Raw genomic sequence first — 27,394 nt, 5'->3', positions numbered from 1 at the left:
TGTTCAAAATGAATATTTAGGATATTATACCTCCATTAGATGAGAATTTTTGTTTTATTTGTTAAGATCTTATAGTTATGATCAAACCAGAACACTATATTCCCCAAATAATTTAATCCACTACCCAGCTATCTCTGTATGAATATTTTCTATGTTTTGTAGTTTTCTTTTTTCTCCTTCCTTCCTTCTTTCCCTCCCTCCCTCCCTCCCTCCCTCCCTCCCTCCCTCCCTTCTTTCCTTCCTTTTTTTCTATTCTTGTTGTCGGGGTTTTGTGGGGTTTTTGCCTCTGTTTTTATTTCTTGGAGATACAATCCCTCTGTGTAGTCCTGACGGGTCTGTACCTTGCAGTTCACTATACAGACCACCATTGTCAATGCTGGCTCACGTCAAGAACTAGTCAGCTCTGCACAACAAAGCATCTCTTTGAAAGAGCTTTTGTGGAGTCTGTCCATCCCTATAGTGTCGTGATTTTTATCAGTTTCTTCAACTCTTTGGACTTGCTCTACTGCTAAATTATATAGATAATGTGATCAGTAGAATAAAGATGGATGAAGAACATGGACTATGATATTTCACTTCTATTTATCAAGATAATAATAGCAACAACAAAATTCAGAGGAAATGAGATAAATGTCAAGAAATGGTGCAGAACTGCCTAGTCACCCTTGAGTCTTAAAATCCTAGCATGCACAGTCGAAGCTTACAGAATTTGAGAATATTAATACTTGATTTTTGTCATATTATACAAGGGATTTATATTACCCTTCAAAAGAAAGATGGCCAACAAATCACTTTTGAATTCAAATGCATTTTCAAAGGAATCTTTGCAAATAGTGTTTTCACAGTGACTCTCATTCAGAACTCTCTACCAGGGAAGTGTTACTCACTCCTACAGAGAAGATATGAATCTGCTCACTGTTCTTTTCTACCCATAAGGCATTCAGAATATCAATTTTCCTGAGGAGTTGTATGTCATTACAGATACTGTGCAGATGACCGAGATTACATGTAAACTTTGCAGGCAAATGGAGGACCACGATGATGGGAGGGAAAACAAGGTCATTTGGAACATCATTCTGCCAAATGACTCCTTTCTTCTCTTTATTCAGTTGTTTGTTTGTGAAAAGTATCAATGATTCAGCCTACTAATCTGTACTTCCAGCAGTAATATCACATCCCAGCTGTTTTATTTTAGCTACTTTTGTACATAACTGGAAAAATCAGAAAAATGTTAATTATTATATGTTCATTAAATACAAACTCCCGAATGCTTATGTGAAGTATGCTTAATGACTTATTTCTACTGTGTTAGATATCTGTAACAGAGAAAGCCAAACATGTTCTCAGAGTGTCTTGTAGTCAGGATTCCTAATCAGATGATTATATATAAAATTGTCAGATTAATTTCTTGCCAAAATAGACACTAATATTTCACCAAAGAACACTTATAAAGTACATTTCAAAAAAAAAAGTTGAAGCAAAACTCAAAAATCTTTCCTTCCAGTGAGCTATGAAGGATTTTCTTCCTTCATACTCTGGCATGATCAAATTCATATATCTTTGTTGTCTTTATGCTAAAGATTTGTGTTTTCCAGACTTCGTCTCTCCAGTGTTAACTCATAAGATTTACAACTAATACGGCTTTATGTGGTCATGGAATAGCTGGTAAACACACACGTGTACCTACCAAAACTCGATGTTTATTGATGTGTGTGTGTGTGTGTGTGTGTGTGTGTGTGTGTGTGCTTGGTTTCTGTGAATATTTTAAGTAAGTTGAAAAGACCACATATTGAAGACATGGTATGCCCAGTATACACAGGCTATAAGGAGAGGGATAGACTGGAAGGCTGGGAGATAATGGACAGGCAGAGCATCAGACTCCTGCACATCGTTTCTTTGATTGTAAGCCAGGGTACCCTTTTTTATTTCATAGTGTGGCACCTATTCCTCAAAGCATGACAATTTTTTCAGCTATTTCCTTAATTCCTGGTTTGGACAAAATCTTAAGGGCTATACTTTTATTTATTGGGGGAAAATAAAAGCATGTTCTTCCTGTGGCTGCTCTATTGCTGTAGAAAATAGGCTTGCCCAATTGCTCAGTAGTACACTTTAGTTCGTGTGTTGGATGACAACACTTTCTGCCAATTCCTTTCTGTTACTCTGCTTGAGTGGCTGTATTGTGCTACTTGGGCATGCTATTGACTGGTGATTCAGTGACATGAATCTCCAATGAAGTCATCAGTATAGATTACTAGTAGACATAAACTGTAATGGCAATTTGTTCATTGTCACCTTGCTTTATTGCTATTTTAATGGGACTTGATATCAAATTAGAAAAATTATCAAGACTACTAGGCATAGAAAGTTTAACACATATAGATGTGACATTTGGCTTGAAATTACTCCTTAAGTTTCTACTTTAGAAACCCTGACCAAAATGCTACTTTGGTTGGGGAAAAGAAGACATTAAATATGGATACAGGTTAATAAAGTACCATAAGCACACACAATATAATATAGATATACTATATGTAATACATATTAGTACATATATATTATATATAATACATATTAATCCAAAGTTGATTTCTAATGTATTTGTGTGGTAACTATGTAAATCAATATGTATTATATATTGTATGCATATATATGTAAATCAATATATATGAGTATTAAAAATCTGAAAAAACTTCTTTAATAAAAACAAAATATATTTGCTTTGCAAAGATATTTCAGTAGCTAATTAATCTGATAAGAATGGGAAATGTAGTTTGACAAAAATTAATACTAAATGTGCTGTAACTAATTACTTTGGGAAATGAAATACTGACAGAATAGTGTATACATGCTTTTCCATGTAGAGAGGAAGTGAATTAAGAAGTGATTACATGCTTTATCTTTCATTGGGTAAAAATTTTGAGATTATTTTATTGCTCTTTCCTTTTTCCTTAAGGAACATTCCCTTTTGTGCAGATTCTATTTTTTCTCTTTGTGAAGACCCTGCTCTCTCATTTATTAGAAAACTAAGTGCCTTCCTTATCACATAACAGCACTGTCAAAAACACAGAGCAATATATATAAATATTCTGTCTGAAGCCCCAAGATAAGGGCTACTTAAGTGTTAGACTTGGATAGACTCATTGAACTAGACCTGTAACAACAGAATTAGGCACCAGTTAGTTTTGTCCTCAAGTCAACAAGAGGCTTTAGTGACATGGACTACAAGGTCCATAGTTTAAAGCTGCCACCTTCTCCAGTGAAAAGCACAATTTTGTGACTTTGTAATCCAATCCATTAAAGTGTCTCTACCTAAATATAAAACTTGGAATTACAGTCTTCTCTTTGGCAGTTTTTATTTTTTAATACCACTTGTAAATGTGTTTTATTTAATTTTTTTTGGGGGGGATACAAAACATAAAGATGATATCTGTATTTTCACATTGTATGTATGAATGTGTGTATATATATTATATATTATTGACTAATATAAGTACAGTGATGCACTGCAGATCTGTAGAGGTAATTCTTTTTGCTTTGCTAATACTTTATGCCTATGATTAATAATGCCTCACTCCATTGTCCCTCAAGCCCTTGAGTCTGTGAATTTGATTGAATGTGTTAGATATTACATATATGGAAAATTATATAATATGTGTCTATTACCTGCTTATATTTCTTATCAAAATGTTCTCAGAGTTCATCCATGTTTTCATGTATTACAGAACTTTTCATTTTGAATGTTGTAATTTATTGCAAAGTTTACATTTACTGTATCCATTAATTCTATATAATTTAGTTTTCTTCTGATTTTTAACTATCATGCTGTAGTAAATGGAAGAGTCCTATTATCTCTGATTCTTGATTTAATTTTTCAGAATACTATTCAGGATTTTAAAAATCATTGCAAAGTAACCTGAAAGTTACATTTTTTTGTTGATGATAAAACTCCATGCTGATACTCACTATACTTGTTTTGTAACCATTCTCAATGTAAAACCCTATTTTTCTAAAATATCACCATACTACTATGTATTAAAATATAATTGGTGGTTGAGGATTTAGCTCAGTGGTAGAGCGCTTGCCTACTAGGCAAGTGCTAGGTCCTGGGTTCGGTCCTCAGCTCTGGAAAAAGATACATATATATAAATAATTGCTATCCTGACATGTATGAGTGATGTCATATTGTTGTTTTTAGTTTTCATTCTCTAATGATTGATAACAATGAGAGTATTTTTGCCACTATCCATTAGCCTTTTGTATGCCCTTTTTGGAAAAGTGCTAGCCATTTTTGAATAATTTATTGGGATATATGTGTATATAATATGAGATTCTTATATGTTTTAGAGAATAACTCCTAATTCCATATGGAGTACCAATATTTTCTTCCTTTCTGTGAATTTCATTTTCTCCCTGGTGATTGTTCTCTTTGCTATGCAGAAATATTTCAGTCTGATACAATCCTTGGTGTTTACTTTTTCCTTTCTTTTTACAAAGTAATAAGTTTACATATGTAAAGCTTTTTGGTCATTGCCTCAGATATTGTAACAACTCTAATCAGATTTATCTATTGACACACTCCAGGAAGACAGGACTTAGATTTGATTTGTTATGATATTTTTTAAAATCCAGGCCAAATCCTAATAAACAGTTGGTACTTAGTGAATCTATATCAACTTGGCATTTTTTCTTAAAATAATTTATAAATAAAGAACTACATCAAATTTAAAAGTCTCTGGACAACAAAGGCGTGAAGAGAAAGCCTATAAAATGGAGAGGAACCTTTGTGGAGTACTTAATAAAAAAGGCATTAATATCTAGAATATACAGGAAGAATAGTAATAGCAAAGAAAGATTAAAACTTGACCAAAGTGCACTTTATGCATAGATGGAGGAATCATAAGTAAACTTCTTACTTTGTCAAACTAATAATCACTAATACAAAAGAAGATGTAGGTACTCATTTCTCATTGAACTTAATTTATCCTGTTGCTATCACTAACAAGTTTGTTTAGGCTCCTAGTGAGACTTTTAATACTTGCAACATCATGAGCCTATTTAGATATTTGTGTCCTGTAAGTATAATTATGTCCTAAGATGTGGCTTTATGCACCAGGGTTTTCCTTATCATGGCAGAGTATGCTCCAGGCAGACCTCCTTAGAAACTCTCTAATTTTACTCCTTGATTAGAGAAAAAAACAGGGCTCTGGAAAATTGTGAACAAACCACAATCAACAGCTTATGAATTGAAGTTATACAATTATACAGTATTCAAAATATAACAGTGAAATAAATTAGTCCCAAAATAGGTAATAAAAGCTAAAAACATCTTTATCAGACAAATATTTTAAGTACCATGAGAGTATTTTTTTAATATTGTACACAATAAAAAACAAAATATCTAGCTGGATGATCAATACCAGATGGTCTTTATTTGTTTTATCTTCTTCCTGATTTTTTATACTTAGAAGAGTTTTCAATCTTGACTGATATTAACTGCAAGTCTTGGCATCTTACTTTAATTACCTACATACTGGTTCTTCAAAAATTACCATGCACCCCTTATTTGGTTTCAGGGACACAACTTAGCTTAATTATTTTCTGTACCAACAGTAATCTTCAGTATTATACCTGAACAAAGTGCTAAATAAAAAAGAGGATAAGACATTCATTTGTTGATCAAAATGTAACAAATTATATTAAATTAATTCTTTGCCATCACTGTTAGTAATATAATATATGTGATTTCAAGTGGATTTAACAATAAAAGAACTGGACAGTCTTCATAGTTCCTGTATTTTTTTAAAGTAAATAGCTCATGTTGCTTGCTGGTTGGTTGGTTTGTAGACAATTGACCCAGTTTGGATTCAAATGGTATGCCCCCTCCTGCCTTAGTCTCAACAAGTGTTATGAATACAAGTGTGTGCTTTCTCACCTGACTCAGGTCTCTAATTCTTTTAGTTATGATAACATCATTAACCACTTAATTCTTTGTTATATCCTCTTTTGAGTGTTTGTTATACAAAAATATCAATAAATAACAAACATGCATTGTTCTTGTCACCTTGATGTCTGTTCCTAAAGATGTCACAGTAAAAAGATAACAGTGAGAATTTAAGAGAGACTATTTTAATCCTTCTTGTTCCTGAAAAGAATGAATCAAACCAGTCACCTGGGTAAAAGCTACAGATCATGATGAAGACTGGACATTGATATTTAAGCATAATCAATGAGTTAATAGCTTAATTACTAAATGGGTCAACAGTGGAAGTGAACACCAGGTAACACAAACATTGAGTTCCTGCTATGCTTGTGATGAATGTACTCTTGCAATATAGTCCTACTCTGCTATTCCCAATGTCTTCTGTGCACAACAAATTATTTTCATGCATCACCAGTGTCTTAGCTGGAAATATTTAACTTGAGCTTTCTCTCAGTGAGTGCTAGCTGTCATAAGTTTTTTGATTATCTTTTGGACTTGAATGACACCAAGCCTACCAAGACCTTACCTACTGAAAAGGACAGGAAAGGACTGTGGACCATCAGAGGAAGCTACTTGCAATACTTAAGTTTGTCCTTATAATGCCCTTCTGTGCTTATAAAGACCTCTCAGGGCATTAGGTGTTAATATTGGCATTGATGATTGGCTGTGGATATTTTACTGCATTAAGTGGATTCAAGAAAACCATCGTTTCCAGCCATGACTCTCCACACACAAGCTTGCCTCAGATGTCAGCACCTTGCATATTTTCCAACCACTTTAAAAACATCAGGTTAGACACAAAAAGAGGAAGCTAACTGACTACATTTATTATGGTTTGCTAATTCATACTGTATTCTCATTCACTCTGACACCCATTTCTTGATTGAGAGCAGAGCCTCGCCCTATGGTCTTTATTTATCCTTCCTACAGAATCTTCATGGAGCTATTAGTTGATTTTGAATGTACACAGAAACAGTGACTCACAGACAGCCAGTCTGATGCCTTCTGTTCTAAAACTCTCCTGAGGGTTGACATACTTTCTGTGGTCAGATTTTTTTCATATTGATTGTTTTTTAAAACACAACTTAATGATCTCCTGTGTGTATACTTAAATATGATCATATACACCCAGATTTCTTATTTTTTTTTTGCAAGAAGGAAGCATTTTTTATTCTTTTCCCACTTTAATAAAATGGGACACATGTTTCCAATGTTAAGCTTGTTTCATGCCCCCATACTAGCAAACACATGGCAGTGCTTGAAGAGTTAAATTCAAGCAACATTTCTTTTTATTAATAAGTGTATATCAAATATATTTTCAAAAAGACATGTATAGCACATGCGTTTGTGTCCACATTTTCTCCAACATAGTATGTCTCACTATCACACACAAATCTTGAGTGTTTTTTAAGTTTTGTTTACTTGAAAAGAATTAAGCTTCGGATTAGAGGCTGAGGTTCAAATATAGCTTTATCTTAAGACATTAAAGCTCTCATTTTTGGACCTGTGCTAGACCCTGAAAGACAATCAGTGAGACACAGCTGGCCTCTGTCCTTAATAAGTTCATAAGAATCTTGATATTTTACTTACATATGCCCCAAGTAACTTTTTACAGACTACTTCCTAGATGTATGCCCATATCTGGTGTTTCTTCTTTTTCTTCTCCCATTTGTTCAGAAGAGCCAACATGTGTCCAATTACTCCTTTATTAACATTTCTCAATATCCTACAGTAGGATGTCCTTGCACTTGACCATCAAGTATATCACTCTATGCCCTTCTTCACCAACTTGTCTCTATCTGAATGGCTTTCCTAACCTTTCTATCAGTCTCCCAGAAGTTTTGAACATCATTAAAAGCATCACATCAGAGTTACAGTGTGAATTTACAGTGCCTGGTTTTAATTCACCCATTGTAGCTTTGGTGTCTTAGTAGTAGGGAATGATTTCCAGCATTCCAGATTAAAGTCTACATAAACTGTTGAACAAATGAGATCCAATAGCAAGAAGAGATGTATGTGGCATCTACAAACTGAGTAAACTTGGTTAAGAAGCTATGTGTTTTCATTAATCATAAGAAATAATATCAACATTTTCACTTACAGTAAACAGACCTCAGAATGCCCAGAACCACTGTTTATCATGCACAGGAATTTACTCTGTTCTATCCTCTTCTATGTGTTTCTTCCCTTCTGGGAAGAAGCATTGGTGAAACCATTCCATAAACAATATGGCTGCCATCCACTCTTTCTGAGGACAGAGAAGATAATTTTGGTTTTGTTCATAAATCCTTCAGTTTTTCTACCTAGCAACACTACTTTCTGGTTTTCAAAGTTGCTGTAATTCCAAACACATTCCTTTGTTCATATTGCCCATCCACCTATAATGCCTTATCCATCCTAACTGTGTACTTAATATGAACTTTGCTAAGAAAGTTTACAGTGCAAGATGTGATTAGTAAATGTTTCTCTCTTCCTCCTCAACACTCCTTACAGTTCTCACTCAAGAATGATTGTCAGGACCCATTTTGAAGGATTCAAGTTAGGCAAATACTAACAGGGAGAACATTTCTATCAAGTAATTCTTACCTGTGTTTTCCTTCCTTGTCAATTTTCTTATGAATCAATTCACTTTCTAATTCTTGAATTGCTTCTGTCCAAGGAAACACACTTCGCTCTTGAAACATTTGATTCATGTATGTAATAAGTAACAGCTTGTGGCCTTTAAATTGTAGTCCAGGTGACAAACTAGGCTCTATTTTTATATTGATACCCCAGGACCATGGAAGTCTAAATTTTATGAAAATATAGAGATGAGTAGCACTGTGTGGTGGTGTCAGATTTTAAAGGAATGTTTACCTTCATGCTTTCCTCCACTGATAGGTGCAATACAAACAATACACCCAAGAAGTTACTTTTTTCTTCCTCACTCAATCTACTTTAATTCAACTAAAACTAAGTTGTTGAGATTTTGTCCAAAATCTTTGCTTAATCTCGGCAGACAATCTTAGTAGTGACAGAGTTGCTAAAATTTGGAATGGACATAAATCTCATTATAATCTCAGGGTTAATAAATATTTTTTTATTATTTACAATTCTATATTTTTATTCAACTATGTATAGTGCCATGATTTTTAGCAATTTATCTCAGCCAACTTAACTATAACTTATAGTCCAAGAGTATTCTAAAGATAATTTTGTTTTATGTTTTTTTGTTTGTTTGTTTGTTTTAATTATTGAGGATTGAACTCAAGTCCTCAAAAATGCTAGGCAAGCACTTTTCCACTAAGCCACACTTTCAGCCCAATCTGAAAATTATGACAGATGCATCCACCTGAGAGTGTTCTCCTTCCTACTTTCTAGGAGATTCCAGTTCTACCTGTTCTCTCTCTTTCACTGGTGTCATTTTGGAGCTTTGAGTTCTTTCCCAGGGCCATGAGGATACTGTGTCCTGGACTTCGAGTCAGCCACACTCATTACTGTCAAACGTGAGGAAGGACACAAAGTCTCATTTGCTGTGCACTATCCAGTGTTAAAAGATTTGCATATGACAGTCAGCAGGCCAGTCGTCCTTCCATGGACCTCCTAAGTATCTCCTAATCATTGCAGGGGAAAGAATTACTTCTCTTTAGTAAGAAAACATTGCTGAAAAGAATATGGGAAGAATTTCTATCCTCAGATATGCTATACTGAAGTTTGATTAAAATGTTGGTTGGCCATGGTGGTGCACATCTGTAACCTAGTGCCCGTGATGTGCAAGTGGGAAAGTCAAGAGTTTAGAGACAGCCCTGCTCAACGTAACAAGTTACTGAATCAGAAAACAGGCTTAAGGTTTATAAGACCCAGTGTCAAACAGAACAGTCTAGAATTTTGGAAAATTGAACTATAGCTTTTGTGGCCTCGTCTCTCTTCTCATCTCCCCCTTTACCTTTCCTCTCTTTACTCTTCTTTCTTTCTTAACATTCTTAACTCCTCCCGCTCTCCAAGGATTGAACTCTGTTATCTATTCATCTACATGTCTGTCAGCTATTATCTGTCTGTCAGATATTTTTTTTTTTGGTCAGACTTTTATCATTTTAATTCCTGAAACCAACACCCAAAGGGGAGGATGATTTATCTTAACCCACAGTTTCCAAGGTTTCAATCCATTGTGGTAAGAAGGGCCTAGCAGAGCAAAGCATCTCATATCAAGACAAACAGGAAGAGAAAGGGAAGGGAGAGGGTGAGGATTATCTATGACAAGATAAGGACTGAGATAAACCTCAAGAATGCCCCATCCCAGTTACAACTTCCAAGTCACCTTCTTCTTCAGCTCTGCACCAGCTCCTAAAATTTCCAAAGCCACTACATATAGCAGCATCAGCTGAAGACCAAGGCCACCATATAACTCTGTGAGAGACATATATAAACCACATTATCTTTCCCCCTTCTCTTCTTCTTTATCTTTCTCATCTGTTCCTCTTTCCTTATCCTCTTTTTCTTCTCTTCCTGCCTTTCCTCCTGCAGTTATTCTTATCGTTCCTCATTTCTCTTGGTCTTTGTTTCTTATTCTTCTATTGTTAATCTCTTTGTGATGAAGTATTTATCATATATCATCTATCTATCACCTATCTACCTATTTATCACCTATTATTCATCTATGATTCTATATATTATTCATCAATCTCTATAACATTTATCATACATTTATCATCTGTCCATCATCTATCTATCTATCTATCTATCTATCTATCTATCTATCTATCTATCATCTATCTATGCATCTATCTATCCATTCATCTATGCATCTATCTCTATTATCTATCTATCTATGCATCTATCTTTACATATATATTTATATATCATCTATCTCTCATTTACCTGTATATCATCCATACTATTTCTGTCAAGGAGCACATAATGCATGCTACAATACCATTATCCTCATACTGAAAGAGGATTCAAGGCTCTGTAACTGTGATAACTACCTTTTATCATTAAGTGCTGGCACATTATCGGCCTGTCATCTTGACTGGCACCATAGTCAGATATAAACACTGAGTACAGAAAGACTATCTATACATGACAGTGTAGCTGCAATTATTTTCATGTGCATTAGAACACTCTTGTGTCAATTTATAATGAATGGCTTAAATTTTTTGCTGCAGATAGTGAAACTTGGGCTTTGAAACAGCTTGGAGTCTGCAATATTAATTGTCAGCATAGGAGATTGGGGAACCCAGTGAATACCTGAGAAGCTCTAAGGATCCAGAGTGCTTAGCAGGAGCTACATAGAAAGATATTATAAAGTCATTTAAGCCATGTTTATAAGGAATAGAAGGTTTTGCTCTAAGATCACCAGGGATAAGAAGAAAGTGTGGATAGAAAAATATAAGGGAACAAAATGAGCCTTTATGTTGTAAGAAATAGCACATTCCTGATCCTTAAGGTGGGGAATCTGTTGTAGAGGTCATTTCCCTCTGTCTTTAATGTGTGAAGGGTCAATGTGCCCTTAGACACAAACTGTGGTTTTTTTTTCTCATACAAGGATATTGGCAATATTTGCTAATGTAAATATTTACCTTTATTTGAAGGATTTCCTTTGTTTATGTGTTCCACATTGATGTTTCTTTATTTGAAGTATAGTAATAACACATATTTATTTGGTGTAGACTTAATTCTACACATTTTACAGCCTGTGATGATTAAATCAAAGTAATTATTATTTCTCTCTTCTTAAATATTTATTGTATGTTTGTGCTGAGAAGCTTCAGGTTTCTCTATCTGGGTCATCTAAAAGTGTATAACGAAGTGTGATGTATACGATATGGGTGTTGTCACCACACTGTACTGTAGGGCCCTGGAATTCAGTCCTTATTTGATTGTATTTGGGAACATGCTATTCAAATCTCTTCCATCTGCTTCATTCTTTCTAGTCTCCAATGATAACTCATTTACTTTTTATTCTATTAAGTCAATTCTTCACTTCTCTATCAATGAGATCATACCTTATGCCTTTCTGTGTCTGGTTTCTTTCCTTTATGATAACTTCTAACTTCCACTTCTGTTAACATCTCAAGGAATAATTCCATGCTGTCCTATTCAGTTTTTCTCTGTTCTCATTCAGACTTTTGTGTTTATTTATTGCTTTTTAAAATGAAGCAAAGTAATATACATGACATGTTAAGAGGAAGAAATGAAATATATGTCCTCTGTCTTACAAAAGAGGTCATAGTTTATTTTGTTTGTTTGTCTGTTTTGAGATAAGGTCCCTTAGAGCCCAGGCTAGCCTCCAACTCTCTGTGTAGCTGAAAATGACCTTGAACTCCTAGTTCTCTTACTTCCAACACTGACTTGCTAGAATTACAAGGCTCTACCTCTATTGCCTAGCTATGGATGTGTGTGTCAGTGGCTGCCTCAGCCAATACATGTGGTAACTTATACCTAACACTCAGGGAGGTTCATGGTTTAGTTTGGTGGACTTTATCTGTCTTCATTTCCTGGATACTTACATAAACACAGGAGAGAACCCTCAAGATGCATGACCTCAAGGTGGTGGGGTAGGTACAGGATAGTACTGAAGAACAGCACATGTCTGCAAGACAAGCATGAACTATATCTGAGCTTTGAACAGTCCAATGAAAATGAATATTGAAATATAGTGAGTTTAATTCACTAATAATATTGCAAAATAAGAGTAATATAGGTTCTTGTTGCTCAAAATGAATGACTTGTAATATGTTTTGTGAGCGAGCTATGGTACAGGACATTCAAAAACTCAAAATGATCCTAAAATATCCCTGCTACATGTAATCAAAACAATCAGTTTATCACATTTTGTCTCTTAGCATCCACACTATGGCTACAGCTAAACCATGAGGTAGAAATAAAATGAATGACAACAGAAAACACTACTTAGTTCATCTCTTTCAGTAGTAGTTGTCAAAATAAGGATATATATATATATATATATATATATATATATATATATATATATATATATATATATATATAAAATCAAAAGATAGTTTGTCCTCTACTTTAACAATGTCAAAAAAGAGGCACCCAGAAGTGAAAGAACTTGCCCAAGTCCACAGTCAGGTCTCTGCATAACTATCACATCATACTCCAGAAAAGTCAATGGTAGGACTGAATTATGGTTGAAATACTTCATTTGTAAGTTAAAAAATACTATGCAATATGTTGAGAGCTAATGAAGTTTTGACTGAATGTGTCAAAACTGATGAGCACAGCCATGTCAAGGACCCTAGTGTCAGACCCATTGGAATGGAAAATCCTTTTCCAGGTCTGACTCAGAGGAATGGCAAAGCCTTTCCCTGATCTAAGTATGGGAGTTGATTAAGAAGTTTTGACCTTTAGCTAAAACCATTGTATGCAGAAACTATCAATCACAGCTTTCTCCTTCTGGATGATGGCCTGGCCTTCTCTTCTTTCATGCCATATATAATAAACACACTGGGTTTCCAAGCTGCTATCAATGCATCTCTATCAGAGAGTACAGCTCATTCAATTCCTCTCTTCTGTGTGTTTGTCTATTGTTTCTTCATCCTCCATTGCCCCAGTTAGATCTATCCCTAAAGCCACGAAGGCCTCAACCACAAAAGTGACTTGAAAGATGAAAAAATGAAAATCTAGGGCTAGCTGCATGATTCAGCAAGAAAAAGCACTTGCCACTGACCTGACAACCTGAGTTCAATTCTGAAGTCCCACATGGTAAAAGGAGAGAAATAACTACCTGGAGTTGTCCTCTGGGCATTTTATTGTGGCCATCGTCCGCATACACATACACTGACCTGCAAAATAAACACACACACACACACACACACACACACACACACACACACACACACACACAAAATTAACATGTGATTTTTGAAACTAAAGTCAGGTATAGTGATAGTTCCTTATAATCCCAGCCCTCAGAAGAATAAAGCTGATGAGTTACATGCCCATTTGGCAGCACAGTGAGAGAGTTAATTCCTGGGTTAAATAGTCAGGTTGTATCTAACTGAAATAAAATATGAAAGGCAGAACCTCACTCAGAATCTTTGTATATAATCTCTAATTAACCAGTGAGCCATTCCATTTGAAAGTCTTTAAAATTTGATAGTAAAAAATTGATTTTCCTATATTAAATGACTATCTATACTCTCTCTTGAACATGATTGATTCCATTTGTACTCTAAGAATCACATGCCATTCTTAAACAAAGCCTTATAATTATAACAAGATAGTTAACTAAATCTTACATGCTAATGCACATATGTCAAAAGTTCCACCCTGTAATCTTCTTGAGATTTATATAATAAATATATTTGAATATTATTAAGGCTTCAGATTGTTAGCCCCATATAATCCTTTTATATAGGCAAATATTCTTCTACTTAATGTAAATTTCAGTGTTTCTGTATTCTTAATATACCGAAGTAAACTTGACTTGGTCTCATTTACTTTAATTAAAATGTGATATAAAGCACATTAAACATTGTTAGTATGATACAAATGTTAGGATTTCTATAATTTTATTTTAACTAAAACATTCTAGGTTTATGCTGTTTACCTCAGTAAGTATTCCTTTGGCCTCTTGATAGTAATATATTAATAATTGAGTACAATTCATATTTTAGAAGATTTAATTAGTGACATCTTCCATTCTTTAGCTTAATATTTAATAATTCTTTGATATACTTTGTTTTCTCCCCAACTGTGGTGACTTAGGCATATCACCTTTCTATGTGCATTTCCCAACATCTTTTTAATAATAAATCTTTATACTTTAATGTCAGCACATCAGAGGAGCTGATGTTGTGACATTTTGAAAATTCCCATGCTATTTTAATGATGTTAGAAGAGCCAGGAGGCAACAAGGATGTTTGAAAATGCCATAGAGACTCCCTGTCTCTCTCATGAATCCTTAACATGGAGTTATTGCCCTATTCTTCCCTTTCTTTCTTTCTCTAAAGCAAGATGGGTTTTATGAAAAAACAAACGAATGAGTTTTAATTCTAAACTGCATCTCTAAGCTGAGCTTAACAATTTTTAAATTAACATAATGAAATTGAACAGTCTTATTTTTTCTTTGTATATAAGTATATATACATATATATTACATATAATATAGCTTTCACTTTGTCATAAAATATTACTGAACATATGGACTTGAACATCAATAAAATACCTATTCTCTACTTCTGTTTATGAAAGTGTTGTGTATACTTACACTGTGCTATAAGTAGGATATGCCCTGTAGGAATGTAATATTTTTTTCACAACTTAAATATTTTTATTAATTACGTTTTCATATGAAATGTCTTGCACATCCACTTACTTTCCTTTGACCATCTCCACCTCCCTATCCATTCAACATCATGTTTTTCTCTTTCTTGTTAAAACTTCTTTCTCCTTTTTTTACTTATTATATTTGTGTTTTAATTTTACACATCAGCCTTGCGTTCCCCTCTCGCCCCCCCCCCCACCTTCCCCCCAGCCCCTCCCCTCCATTCCCATCTCCTCCAGGGCCAAGACTCTCCTGGGGATTCATTTAAACCTGGTGGATTCAGTACAAGCAGGTCCAGTCCCCTCCTTCCAGGCTGAGCAAAGTGTGTAAGCCCAAGGTTCCAAACAGCCAGCTCATGCACTAAGGATAGGTCTGGGTCTCTGAATGTTATTTGAGTGTGGTGGAAAGGTGATTATTTTTAATTGAATGAATGTGTATTTTTGTACTTTTTGGTTTCTTGTTTTTGAGCTGAGGATCGAACCCAGGGCCTTGCGGTTGCTAGGCAAGCACTCTACCATTGAGCTAAATCCCCAACCCTTATTACTGACTGCTCTTCCAAAGGTCCTGAGTTCAATACATGGTGGCTCACAACCATCTGTAATGATATCTGGTGCCCTCTTCTGGCCTGCAGCCATATATGCAGGCAGAACATTGTATACATAATAAATAAATAAATCTTGGGCTGGAAAGATGGCTCAGTGGTTAAGAGTATTTTTGTACTTTTTAACTTGAGGATTTCAAAAGACTTACTTTTCACTGTGGGAATTTTGCCATTAAACCATAAATGAAGTGGTAGTCTCAGTATTTTTGCTGGGCCATTTGTGATTGTTTCTTTCTGAATTTTATAACTGTGTTTGTGAGAACTTAGAACCTAAACCATTCTGACTAAGGGTATCTCCTAAGTCACATTCTTTGAATACATATGTACACATGCTATGAGCCTATACCTGAAGAATAACAGTAAGATCTGGCTGGGTGATAAGACTGTGATGATTTATGCTCTCTCTTACTTGGATAAATTCAGGTTGAAAAACTGATGATTTCATCCTTGATTAATCCAAGAATGAAAGGGTTGGCCATCCACACCACGAAAACACAAGGACTGAACAACTAACTACAAATAAGAGGAAAAGTAGCTTCACACTCAGGAGAAGTGGATGCTATGCTTGACAACTTCTGTCAATTTTGTTATTCTAGTGGACAATAATTATTCAGGACAATAATTCAGGGAAGTGAATGTTTGCATATTCTTGTGTGACTTTTCCTAGGGTGCCATGAACAAATGAGTGCTCACCTCAGTTAGAGCGGTGACAACAGTCCATAGAAATTACTCAAGTCTAGCAAAGAAGCCATGCATGTTCTGGGGTAACTGACAGAGGCCCAGGTGATGTAAAAACAGCTGCACTACTGTGAGCAACACTTGGTGTGGGTGACCACTAGTAAAGGCTGAATTGATGGAATGTTGAGCACAGATTCCAGGCCATACGTGGTTGGGAAGGGACCTTGTAAAGTGTCTTGGAGAAGCTTCAAGATTCTTGTGAGTTTCATGAGTTTTCTGAACCTCATGGGTTTGGTTAATTTCCTAAGTCTGGAGATATCCCAAGAGGGAATGAATGTTTCAATTCTGAGGAACTCACCTCAAAATACCCCTTCATTTATTTAATTAATCTAAATCAATTATTCAAAATATTTAATAATACTCCTTACATTTATACTGCTTGTGTGAAGTACAGAAGTATTACATCTGGCTAAAGTTTGAACAGTACACTTTGTTTTTGATAAAAAGAACAACATTTGCCGGGCAGTGGTAGTATTAATCCCAGCATGTGGGAGGCAGAGGCAGGCAGATCTCTGTTAGTTTGAGGGCAGCCTGGTCTACAGAGCAAGATCCAGGATGGGCTCCAAAGCTACACAGAGAAACCCTGTCTTGAAAAAACCAAAAAGAAAAGAATAATTAAAAAGAACAACATTTAGTTTTAATTGCTCAAATGGATGAGTATAAAACCTGCTGTTGATTTTTAGTAGCAGCGTATCTCACTAAATGTATGTCTTTTGTCTTTCAGCATCCCCATCAATTAAGCTTTTGGTGGATGATCCTATAGTTGTAAATCCTGGAGAGGCCATAACATTAGTGTGTGTTACAACGGGAGGAGAGCCAACACCCTCTCTCACCTGGGTCAGATCTTTTGGGACTCTGCCTGAGAAGATTGTTTTGAATGGTGGGACGTTGACCATACCTGCCATCACCTCAGATGATGCTGGTACTTACAGCTGCATTGCCAATAATAATGTGGGAAATCCTGCAAAAAAGTCCACCAACATCATTGTGAGAGGTAAGTTCATCTGCAGGGGAAATAAATACTGTCATGTTTAATTTAAAATTATTTTCTCAAATATTGACTTCATATGCAAAATATTGAGAAATTGTTTATAAAAATCAGATAGTATGTCATCAGAACTAGAATCTGAAAATCTTAAATTTAATGATATTTAATTTACATGAAAGAAATTTACAACATACTTACAATGAAGTATGGACTTGTACTTAAAATATATTATTGGTAAAACATAATTAATGAAGTGTTACATAAACATAAAATATACACAGAGCATATGTCAGTTTAGACATTTAATGAATTTATCAGCTTTATGATTTGTCAATATTTATAGAACTCCATTTATAAGACTTTACATTTTGATGTATAGAGATTTAGATATGTTCTCATACTTAAAAGACTCTACTTACATTACATATACTGAGTAAAAAATATAGTGATAATTGCAGAATGTGATTTGAAAAGCACTAAAGGTAGATATAAATATTTTAAAACTATTCTCAACTCTTTTTCACTGAGGTTATTAAGAAATTTATAAAGACATTCATACTCAGTTGAGTAAGGTTTGGGGAGACCTCAATGAAAAAGACTTGGGAAAGTCATAAAAAAAACCACAAAGTTTATTTGGGGGTCTAGAGCAAAATATGAGTCCCTAAACTAGCAGGAGCAGGGAGACTGGTGTGGTGGCTACCAGATAATATGTTGATGGTATATGTAGCCCTACTATTGGAGGAGATAAAGGAGTTAAGAAGGACTTCAAAGAGAACTTATGTTCTTTGTGTCATAGTAACCTAACATGGTACTGGGTAGGGGTAGAAACGGACAATGATGCCTTTCAGGTTAATAGAGATATCCACAAGACCAAGAAGACCCTTTGCACAACGCATATTATTATGTGAGTGAAACATAATTGAGTCCATTGACATTAATGTATAGTCGTTTTGTGGATTATTGTAGTGATTTCAGTCATCCCAGCTCAGTGTGTCAATGTACAAATTGTTGAAAGTATTCTCCTTGACAAATTATACTTTTAAAAAATGAATGTAAATTATTATAGTGTAAACACAAACACTATGGCTCATGCCCTCAGTTGAAGAATTGTTGGCCATAGTATAGTCAGTAACAGTGAGATGTATTAAACCATCACTTTAGGCATCTTGATAAAATGAAGTAGAACCAATAAAACTATCATAATGCTTCTTCATAGGATTAAAAACCTTAGACCCAATAATCCTGAGTTGATTATTATTAATGTCAAAATGAAATTCTTTTTAGGGTCTGTTATGTTGAAGAACCAAAGTCTATCATCCATGTTACATCAACTGTTTAAAAATGAAAGAAATAGGGAAAAGGTGTACAGTAGACAGTATTTATTCTCTGTTGGTTTGTTTGTTTCTGTTTGCTTTTAAAATGCTTGTATTATCAAGGAGATGTGAAATAGTCTGTCAAATCTTGCTGTAGAAAGCATTGCAACAACACATTGCCTGAAGTGCACAGATCCAATAGTGAAAACCTTATTATATTGTTTTATCAAAGAAACAAGTTCACTTGAGAAAAAGTGACAAGTTCGATCTAGTTTACAGAGTAGAGTAATTTATAATACTGAATCCAAGGGCAGGCAAAATGTCTGTGTTTTTCAGGCATCCTCCAGAAAGGGTAAATGCACAACAATACTTTCTGCCTCTAGTTTTCAGCATTCCAAAGGAAACTTTCCAAATTTTACACAAGTAATATGAATGAAGTAAAGCCTCAAAAATTATTGATTGGATGTACAATTTCTTTTCCTTCCTTTAATTTTTCTAAAATGGATATTTGCATAATCATATTATCTTACCAGTGGGACTTCTCAGTAGTGACATTCAAATAATCAGCAAATTAAGGTTTTGTGTAATATACTGAATAATATTACTGAATATAATAATATCCTAATGGATGCTAAATTAATCTGGGGAGAATACTACAATAATTCCATATATCTGTCTTCTGTCCAAGGGCAAGAAAACAAGTGTAAAGAACAAGATTTTATTTCACTATTTCTTTTCAATCAGTTATTTTCTGGTCTTCTAAATGTGTAGACCGCTATAGGGTCTCAGTCTCCCTGTATCACAGATGAGGCAAAATGCAGAATGTTGGACTTAATTCTACCTAAATGGGAATCCATAGGCAGATCAACATATACTGTTCTAAAAAAAAAATCAGCATTTCTGTCTGTGAGTGTCTACATAACAGAAGAAGAGAATAGTGTTCAAAGAGGAATGAAACTTCAGAAACATGTCTGAACTCTTTCTTTGATCTTTTCCTTTTTTATCTAAAAGTTTTTCATACAAGATATTTTGATCATATGTGTCCTGTTCCCCAACTCCTCCACTTTCTCCTCACATTCCTACTGACCCAACTTAATGCCACCCATCACAAAAAAGGAAATCAAACATCAAAAACCAGTAAGACAAAATTAAAATTCCAAACAAATAAAAATGAAACAAATGCTTACAACACTGGAAATAGATAGATAGATAGATAGATAGATAAATAGATAGATAGATAGATGATAGATAGATCAGTAAATAGGTCATTTTGTGTTGGCCAACTACTTTTTGGCATGGGTCTACCCTTGAATGTGGTTGAAATATTCAGTGACACTCCATTGGTGAAATTGGTTTTCCTTTTGCTGGTGGGCATCAATTGCAAAATATTTTCTTGGTTAAGCATGGGACTCCATGTTAACTTCCCCTTCTCAGTGTTTGGACCCATCCAGCTTAGTCTTGTGCAGTCCCTATGTATGCTGCCACAGACTCTGAGAGTTCAACAATAACCCTGTTGTGTCTAGAAGACATTGTTGCCATGGCTCTAAGAACCTTCTGCCTCCTTTTCTACACAGATCCCTGAGCCTGAGCACAGGGGTTTGATGAAGACACCCTGCAATAAACTGAGTGTTCGAACATCTTTCACTCTCCACACATTGTCCAGTTGTGAGTCTCTGTGTTAATTTCCACTTACTACAGGAAGAAGCTTCAATGATAAGCACTTGATCAAAGCACTTATCTATAGGTATAACAATATGTCCTAAGGAGACAATTTATTGCCATATTCCTTTAGCGGAATAATAGAATTAGGTTTTCCCCTATGCTCATAATCTATCTAGTCTCAGGTTCTTGTTCCCTTTAGCATATCAGTGACAGGTATATGTTCCAGCTCATGAAGTGGACCTTAAATCCAATAAATAAGTGATTAGCTCCTCCCATAACATTTGTGCCACCACTACTCTACCATTTCAACTAAAATCAGGAACAAGACCTTTCCTTAAAAATAAAAACTTTTTAAAGTAAGATATATGTGTGATTTACATATATTGTTTTCTGTATGCAATATCTCATTCCATAAATACAGCAATCTCAAGCTGAATATGAATTTCATGGTTTACAATCTGAATAGGAGATTTATGACTAAGCCAGAAATGCTTCTCATATGAACTTTAAAATTTTTACAGTGATTGAGGCACATTTTCCTAAGTGAAGCAAGAAGCAGTTGCCTGATAAGTGTGAAAAGAAAATTATGTTGATTCCTAATCTCATCCAGGGTGGCTGAGCTCAATGCATTCCATACTGCTACTAGATAATGTATTATTTCCATCTGAAGTTTTCTGTTGTGATTCACTAGGTTTAGAAATATCCTCACTTCTGTCATGATTAAGTCACTGTTGAAGGAGCATGGGTAATAACATTGTCAAGAAATTCTCGGCATATTTTAGTGTATTGTGGGATTTTTAAATGTGATACAGTGCATTCAAATCACATATGTATATATGATCCAAAAAAACATAAACTCTAGGTGTGCTTCCTTTGACCTAGTTTAGGTACATTTGGGACTAGAAACATGCAGTGAGGAAAGAAGGTGAAGTATGGTTAACTTTAATTCTTTTCATTTGTTAATTCTCTATTCCCATCTCTACCATCCCTTTTATCATACCTTCATAATAAAGGCCATCATTACAAAGAATACTTCTTTTGTCCTTATACAGCATAAGTAGTCTCAAGAGATACTTTTCCTATATAATATATACATCTGTAGGCATTGAGAAGTCTGTGAGGAATGTGGAAGGAAAGATGGGGAAGATGGAAGAAGGGATACAAAAGGGTAAACAGAGGTATAAATATGACCAAAGTGTTATGAGTATGTACCATATGTAATAATTTGTACAATTCATACATGAAAATAAAATTGAAAGAAAAATGTGTCCTCTGATGAGCTTTAAAGAGTCCATTAATATGCAACGATCTTGAACATCCCATTATTTCAAATGATCTCTCTCTCTCTCTCTCTCTCTCTCTCTCTCTCTCTCTCTCTCTCTCTCTCCTAGTGGCATCCAAATAAACACTGAGATGAAGTTATTTTATGGGACATTCACATCTACCTAGTGGAAACATTTAATATCGATCCCATAAGAGCACATAAGCTTTAGTGTGCTACCTTCATTCTTTGAGTATTACTATTATAACAGTAAAATTCCTTCTAAGAATTGTTTATGAACAGAGTCTATCATCAGACCTCACTAAAACATAGTTATAAGTTATCAAAAGTGAAATAGATGTGTCTTTTTACCATCTTGAGTTTTGAAAAAGCTTGCATCTCACTACTTCCCATTGTTATATCTGTAATTAAATCTGTTCTCTGACCTTCTTCCACTTTTAATCATGAATGCAATCTAAGACGTGAAGAGTAAGGTGTCTTCCACTTCTTTCAATAAGTAGATAAAGCACACTTTACATGGAATATTCTAGATTATAATCTTAAGTAAAATGAGTCAGGAACATTCTATTATTTAGACTCATGAAAACATAAAAAGATTAGGAAATTAAAGGTGAGTTAGTACTCTTGAATGTGACCTCCAAAATCTCTCCCTGCCTCTATCTTAGAACATTATTTGACCCTATCCTCCCACATTTGATGATACCACTATTGTCTTTCCATTGACACATCTCCCTTGCTTGGTTAAACTAATATTCACAATATTTCTTCCACTTCTTCCTGTAGACACTTTCTTACCAAATCAGGCAAAACAGGCTATGCTGAGTCCAATGGTAGATATTGGATATTTAAGAAAAGAAGGAAAATAATAACTTAGGGCTATGACCTTGATTAGAATTTTTAATCTCAAAAGGCTCTTTGTCTTTAAAGGATCAGTCATTGGTTTGACACTTTGGGGAGTCAGTGGAAACTTTTAGAATGGGCATACTGGGAGGTTCTTAGATAATTGTTGGTTCCCATGCTATAATCCTCAGATAACTCTATTGGTAGTACTCACTAGATTGTTCTTATAAAAGGAGTATGTTAATCAACTCTGAGAAAACGCCTGAAGGGGGAAAAAAAACCTTAAAGGTGGAAAAGTTTTATGCTGCTGAGAGTTTCAGAGGATCTATGTTCGCTTGGCTCTTCTGCCTTTGGGCTCTGGTTAATATCAGGGCAGGGAGCATTTATGAAGACAGATCACCTTACCTTATGTTGGATGGAAGACAGCAAAATGACAGAACTAGAGATAGAGCAAAAACCTTTAAGGACATGACTGCATGGACTCACTCCTGTCAGCTATTTCTGTCTCCTTATGTTTACATCTCTTTCTAAGAGCTCATCAAAGTATGATCCCATCAATGGATTAATTCATTGACAGGTTCAGAGCCTTCATGATCGAAGCACTTCTCCAAAGCAGCTTAAGCCTCTATGAAGCACATGACATTTGGAGGGAATTGTCAATATAAATCAAGACTAAGAAGACAGCAAATGCTGTAGATGCCCTTTGATGGGCAAAGTATCAAATAATGTGCAGACAGGCTTTAATGCCACTACTGTATTCAGTGAACACTGTAAACTCTATGCCGCAAAACATCATGTACCCTGGATGCCTTAATACTCACTTTGTGTCTCTACCTTTTTTCCTACTGTCTTAATCTTTTATGATTCCTTTTTTCTGAAAACTTTGTAAAGTAGTAATGTAAGCATGTTTTTCCTCTTTCAAATTCAAAATTGTTTCAACATTTTTGTTGACCATAATCTATTATGGCGACTAATTAAATAATTTCAATATTGAGTTAAAATTCACCTTTCTGAAAGAATCAATATGTACTCATTGGGGACAGAATATACAATTACCTACTTGCACAGAAATATTGTATAACATCACAGAACATCATAAACCTTTGTTCTGAAAAGCAATAATATTCCTTATTCCAGTTTATATGCGTGGAAGAACTGTTCAGTTTTCAAATTTTAATTGTAAACATATTTATTCTGAAATGATTTCACTGAAAGATGTATTATCACAGCAAACATTTCAAAATATTCCTCTTTATACTTATTGGTGGGAAAAATGTATCATTGTAAACTTCTATGGCTAGAACTCTTAGCTATAGAATTCACAAGTTCTAAGTAATAAAAACCCCTGTGTAAGTTAAGTGCCTGCTGTTTACCATTTAGCATACACACACTAAAAGACATTAACATTTTAATGTATGGTTTAAGGGCTGGTATGGTTGATATATTTTGCACCCCAATAAACTTATCTAGGGGTCAGAGAATACAACAGCCACTATATTAAACATAGGTTTAGGCAGTGGTAGCACACACCTTTAATCCTAGCATTCAGAAGGCATAGAGCTGTATGGATCTCTGTAAGTTCAAAGCCACACTGGAAACAGCCAGGCATGGTAACACATGCCTTTAATCCCAGGAAGTGATGACAGGAAGCAGAAAGGTATATAAGGCGTGAGGACCAGGAACTAGAGCCTTTTTAAGCTTTTAGCTTTTAACAGCAGTTCAGCTGAGATCCCTTCGGATGAGGATTCAGAGGCTTCCAGTCTGAGGAAACAGGATCAGCTGAGGAATTGGTGAGGTGAGGTGGCTGTGGCAGTTTCTATTTCTCTGATCTTACAGCATTCACCCCAATATCTGGCTCTGAGTTGGTTTTTATTAATAAGACTTTTTCAGATTCACGTTATACCCTGGTGTGTTGACTCTTTGTGTTCTTGCAGAGAACCTGAGTTCAAGTCCCAGCATGCATGGCAAGTGATTCAAAACCAACTGTTAATCCAGTTCCATAGGATATGATGTCCTCTTCCAGACTTCACAGACATCTGCACATACACTTATAAACACAGACACACACACACACACACACACACACACACACACACACACACACAGTCAGAAAAAAATGTATGAGATAGAAGCATGTTTGTTCTTAAGGAAGTAAAACTTAGCAGATTTCACAAAACTTAGCAGCTTCTCAAATCAAGCTCCATTTCAACAATAAAACCAAAATTCTGATTTAGGCTTCAGGACCACTGACACCAAAAAGGTAACTTTCAAAATTTAGCCAGATTTCCAGCAATAGTTTACTTTCTCTCCTCTTTCTCTGTCTCTTTCTCTCATTCTGTCTCTGTCTCTCTCCATCTCTCTCTGCCTCTCTCTCTCTGTCTCTGTCTCTGTCTCTCTCTTTCTGTCTGTCTCTCTCTCCCTTCCCTCTCTCCCTCCCTCCCTCCCTCCCTCCCACTGAGTTACACCCTAGGTGTTTCAAAGTCCTTTCCTGGCTCCCCTACCTTTGCAGAAGTAGCCCTTCAAGGCATACTAGCAACAAGCTGAGTTTGGGAACATACTACCTTTTTACTTGTTAGCAGTCACCGATAGTAATACACTCACGGTAGCTCCCTTTGGAATACATAACCCCTTTAAACTGGATCTGTTTTGGGTTTCACTTTTGTCTGGTTTGTTACTGTTGTTTTGGGGGTTCGTTGTTGTTGCTCATGTTCTTTCTTCAGTAACCACAAACATATGTTTATTGAATTTCCTGTTCTAACTCACATGAAATATACACTTTATTATTTTCTGAACAAGAAAATATTGTGAGGAAGCATTTGGCATTACAATGATTTTTTTCTGGCTCTTTTGCAAGTTATTGTATTAAAAAATTAAAGAATTTCTTATATTTAGATCAATGGGATCACTAAAAGAAAGATACAAAAAATATTTGTACCATTAAATTAAGTGTAAACACAAAAGAAAATGATCTCTAAATATTCATTAATTGTAAAAGGACTGTGTATTCAAATTCTCAACCAAAAAATTAGCCCTCATTAGCTGGAAATTTCCCAGATAGAATTGATCAAATTTGAAGCCCAGTGAATTTTTCAATGGCAATTATTTGGAATTTTTCGTTATAGTCAGTATAATCCTACACAAATCACACGGTTTATCAAATTAAGTTTCAGTCACCAATATCCTCATTTTATGATCCTTTATTAATAAAAACATGTAAAATGATACAAACCAGCCCTTTCCTATGTCCAAGTTGCATTGCCCAATGGGTGCAGGGCTTCCAGAGGGCAACACACAGCAAATACTTAATCTCTTTTCTCTTTTTAATATTCTGTACTACTTAGAACCCTTTCCTACCTTCACCACCAAAAGGAAAACATACCAGAGAGAATTACATTACATTGTTCTGTGGCTCTATAATGATTTTAATGTTCTCTTTTTTGATGATTGACCAGACCATATCAATTCTAAAACTGAGCAATTTTATTTGCTGTCAGCTGATTAGAGGTAACTGGGTTTTAGGATCTAAAATATTTTTTCTTTCTTCATTGAAATAGTATATGAAGAATCTCATAAACTATGTTCTTAAAAGGTTTCATGTAGATTTGTATAATCTTGCACATACTTTTGCATTGCTATTGTGAATTCTTAAATAGCATAGTTACATACGTTTGTTTGTATTATTAAAACTTAGCCTCTGGCCTATGGTTGTGCACACCTTTTATCCCAGCACTAGGGAGGCAGTGGCAGGTGGACCTCTGTGAGTTCCATGACAGCCTGGTCTATAGAGCAAGATCCAGGACAGCCAGGGCTACACAGAGAAACCCTGTCTGGAAATAACAACAACAACAACAAAAACCTGATGGGTCCTCCTTACAAATAGAACCTCTCTTATATTTATCCTGAACAAAAGGAAATATTTCAATCTTTACTAATGTTCTAAAAATCAATACTGCTAAATATCTAGCAAATAAAAAAACATGCTTAATCAATTTTTATTTATTTTTTTAATTAATTACTTGAGGGCACGACCATCTTTGGATGCCCCATAGCTGTAAAATGATGTTGAAGCAATGGATTTTTTGAAAAGTCAATACAGCATCTTTTGTTTTTTGATTTGTCAGGTCTGTTTTTCCAGACCGACAGACTCAGCCAACTTAGTTTATGTGGCTTTAATAGTCTATAGACAGAGAGGTCTTACAGGCAAGATACCTGTGTCTATTTTTGGTTGTGAGCCTAGCCTTTAATGGCTGAGCTATCCCTCAGTTGAGACCAAGATTGGAAAAAAAGCACAGGGACAAATAGCCAAACGATGGAAGCACATGAATTATGAACCAAAGGCTGTGGAGCCCCCAACTGGATCAGGCCCTCTGGATAAGTGAGACAATTGAATAGCTTGAACTATTTGGGAGGCATCCAGGCTATGGGACTGGGACCTGTCCTTAGTGCATGAGCTGGCTGTTTGGAACCTTGGGCTTACACAGGGACATTTTATTCAGCCTGGAAGGAGCGGACTGGACCTGCCTGTACTAAATCCACCAGGTTTAAATGAATCCCCAAGGGAGTCTTGGCTCTGGAGGAGATGGGAATGGAGGGGAGGGCCTGGGGGGAAGGTGGGGTTGGGGGCGGGAGGGGGAGAAGAGGGGAACCCATGGCTGATGTGTAAAATTAAAACACAAATATAATAATAATAATGATGATGATAATAATAATAATAAT

General features: G+C 35.2%; 1 protein-coding gene across 3 annotated transcripts in view; it reads left to right on the top strand.

Moving 5' to 3' along the window:
• Mdga2 (MAM domain containing glycosylphosphatidylinositol anchor 2) overlaps nt 1–27,394 on the top strand; it is an 818,335-nt gene that overhangs the window by 520,545 nt on the left and 270,396 nt on the right. For all 3 annotated transcript variants that reach the window (XR_004946565.1, XR_004946564.1, XM_036206646.1), the window contains exon 6: nt 17,318–17,587. Coding sequence is in view for 1 of the 3 variants with exons in the window: in XM_036206646.1 (XP_036062539.1) it covers nt 17,318–17,587 (270 nt within the window). In the remaining 2 variants the exon portion in view is untranslated. The remainder of the gene's footprint in view (nt 1–17,317; nt 17,588–27,394) is intronic.

The sequence above is a fragment of the Onychomys torridus genome, chromosome 14, assembly GCF_903995425.1.
Source record: "Onychomys torridus chromosome 14, mOncTor1.1, whole genome shotgun sequence".
In the NCBI taxonomy this organism is placed as follows: domain Eukaryota; kingdom Metazoa; phylum Chordata; class Mammalia; order Rodentia; family Cricetidae; genus Onychomys; species Onychomys torridus.
This window is presented reverse-complemented; position numbering and strand designations above follow the sequence as displayed.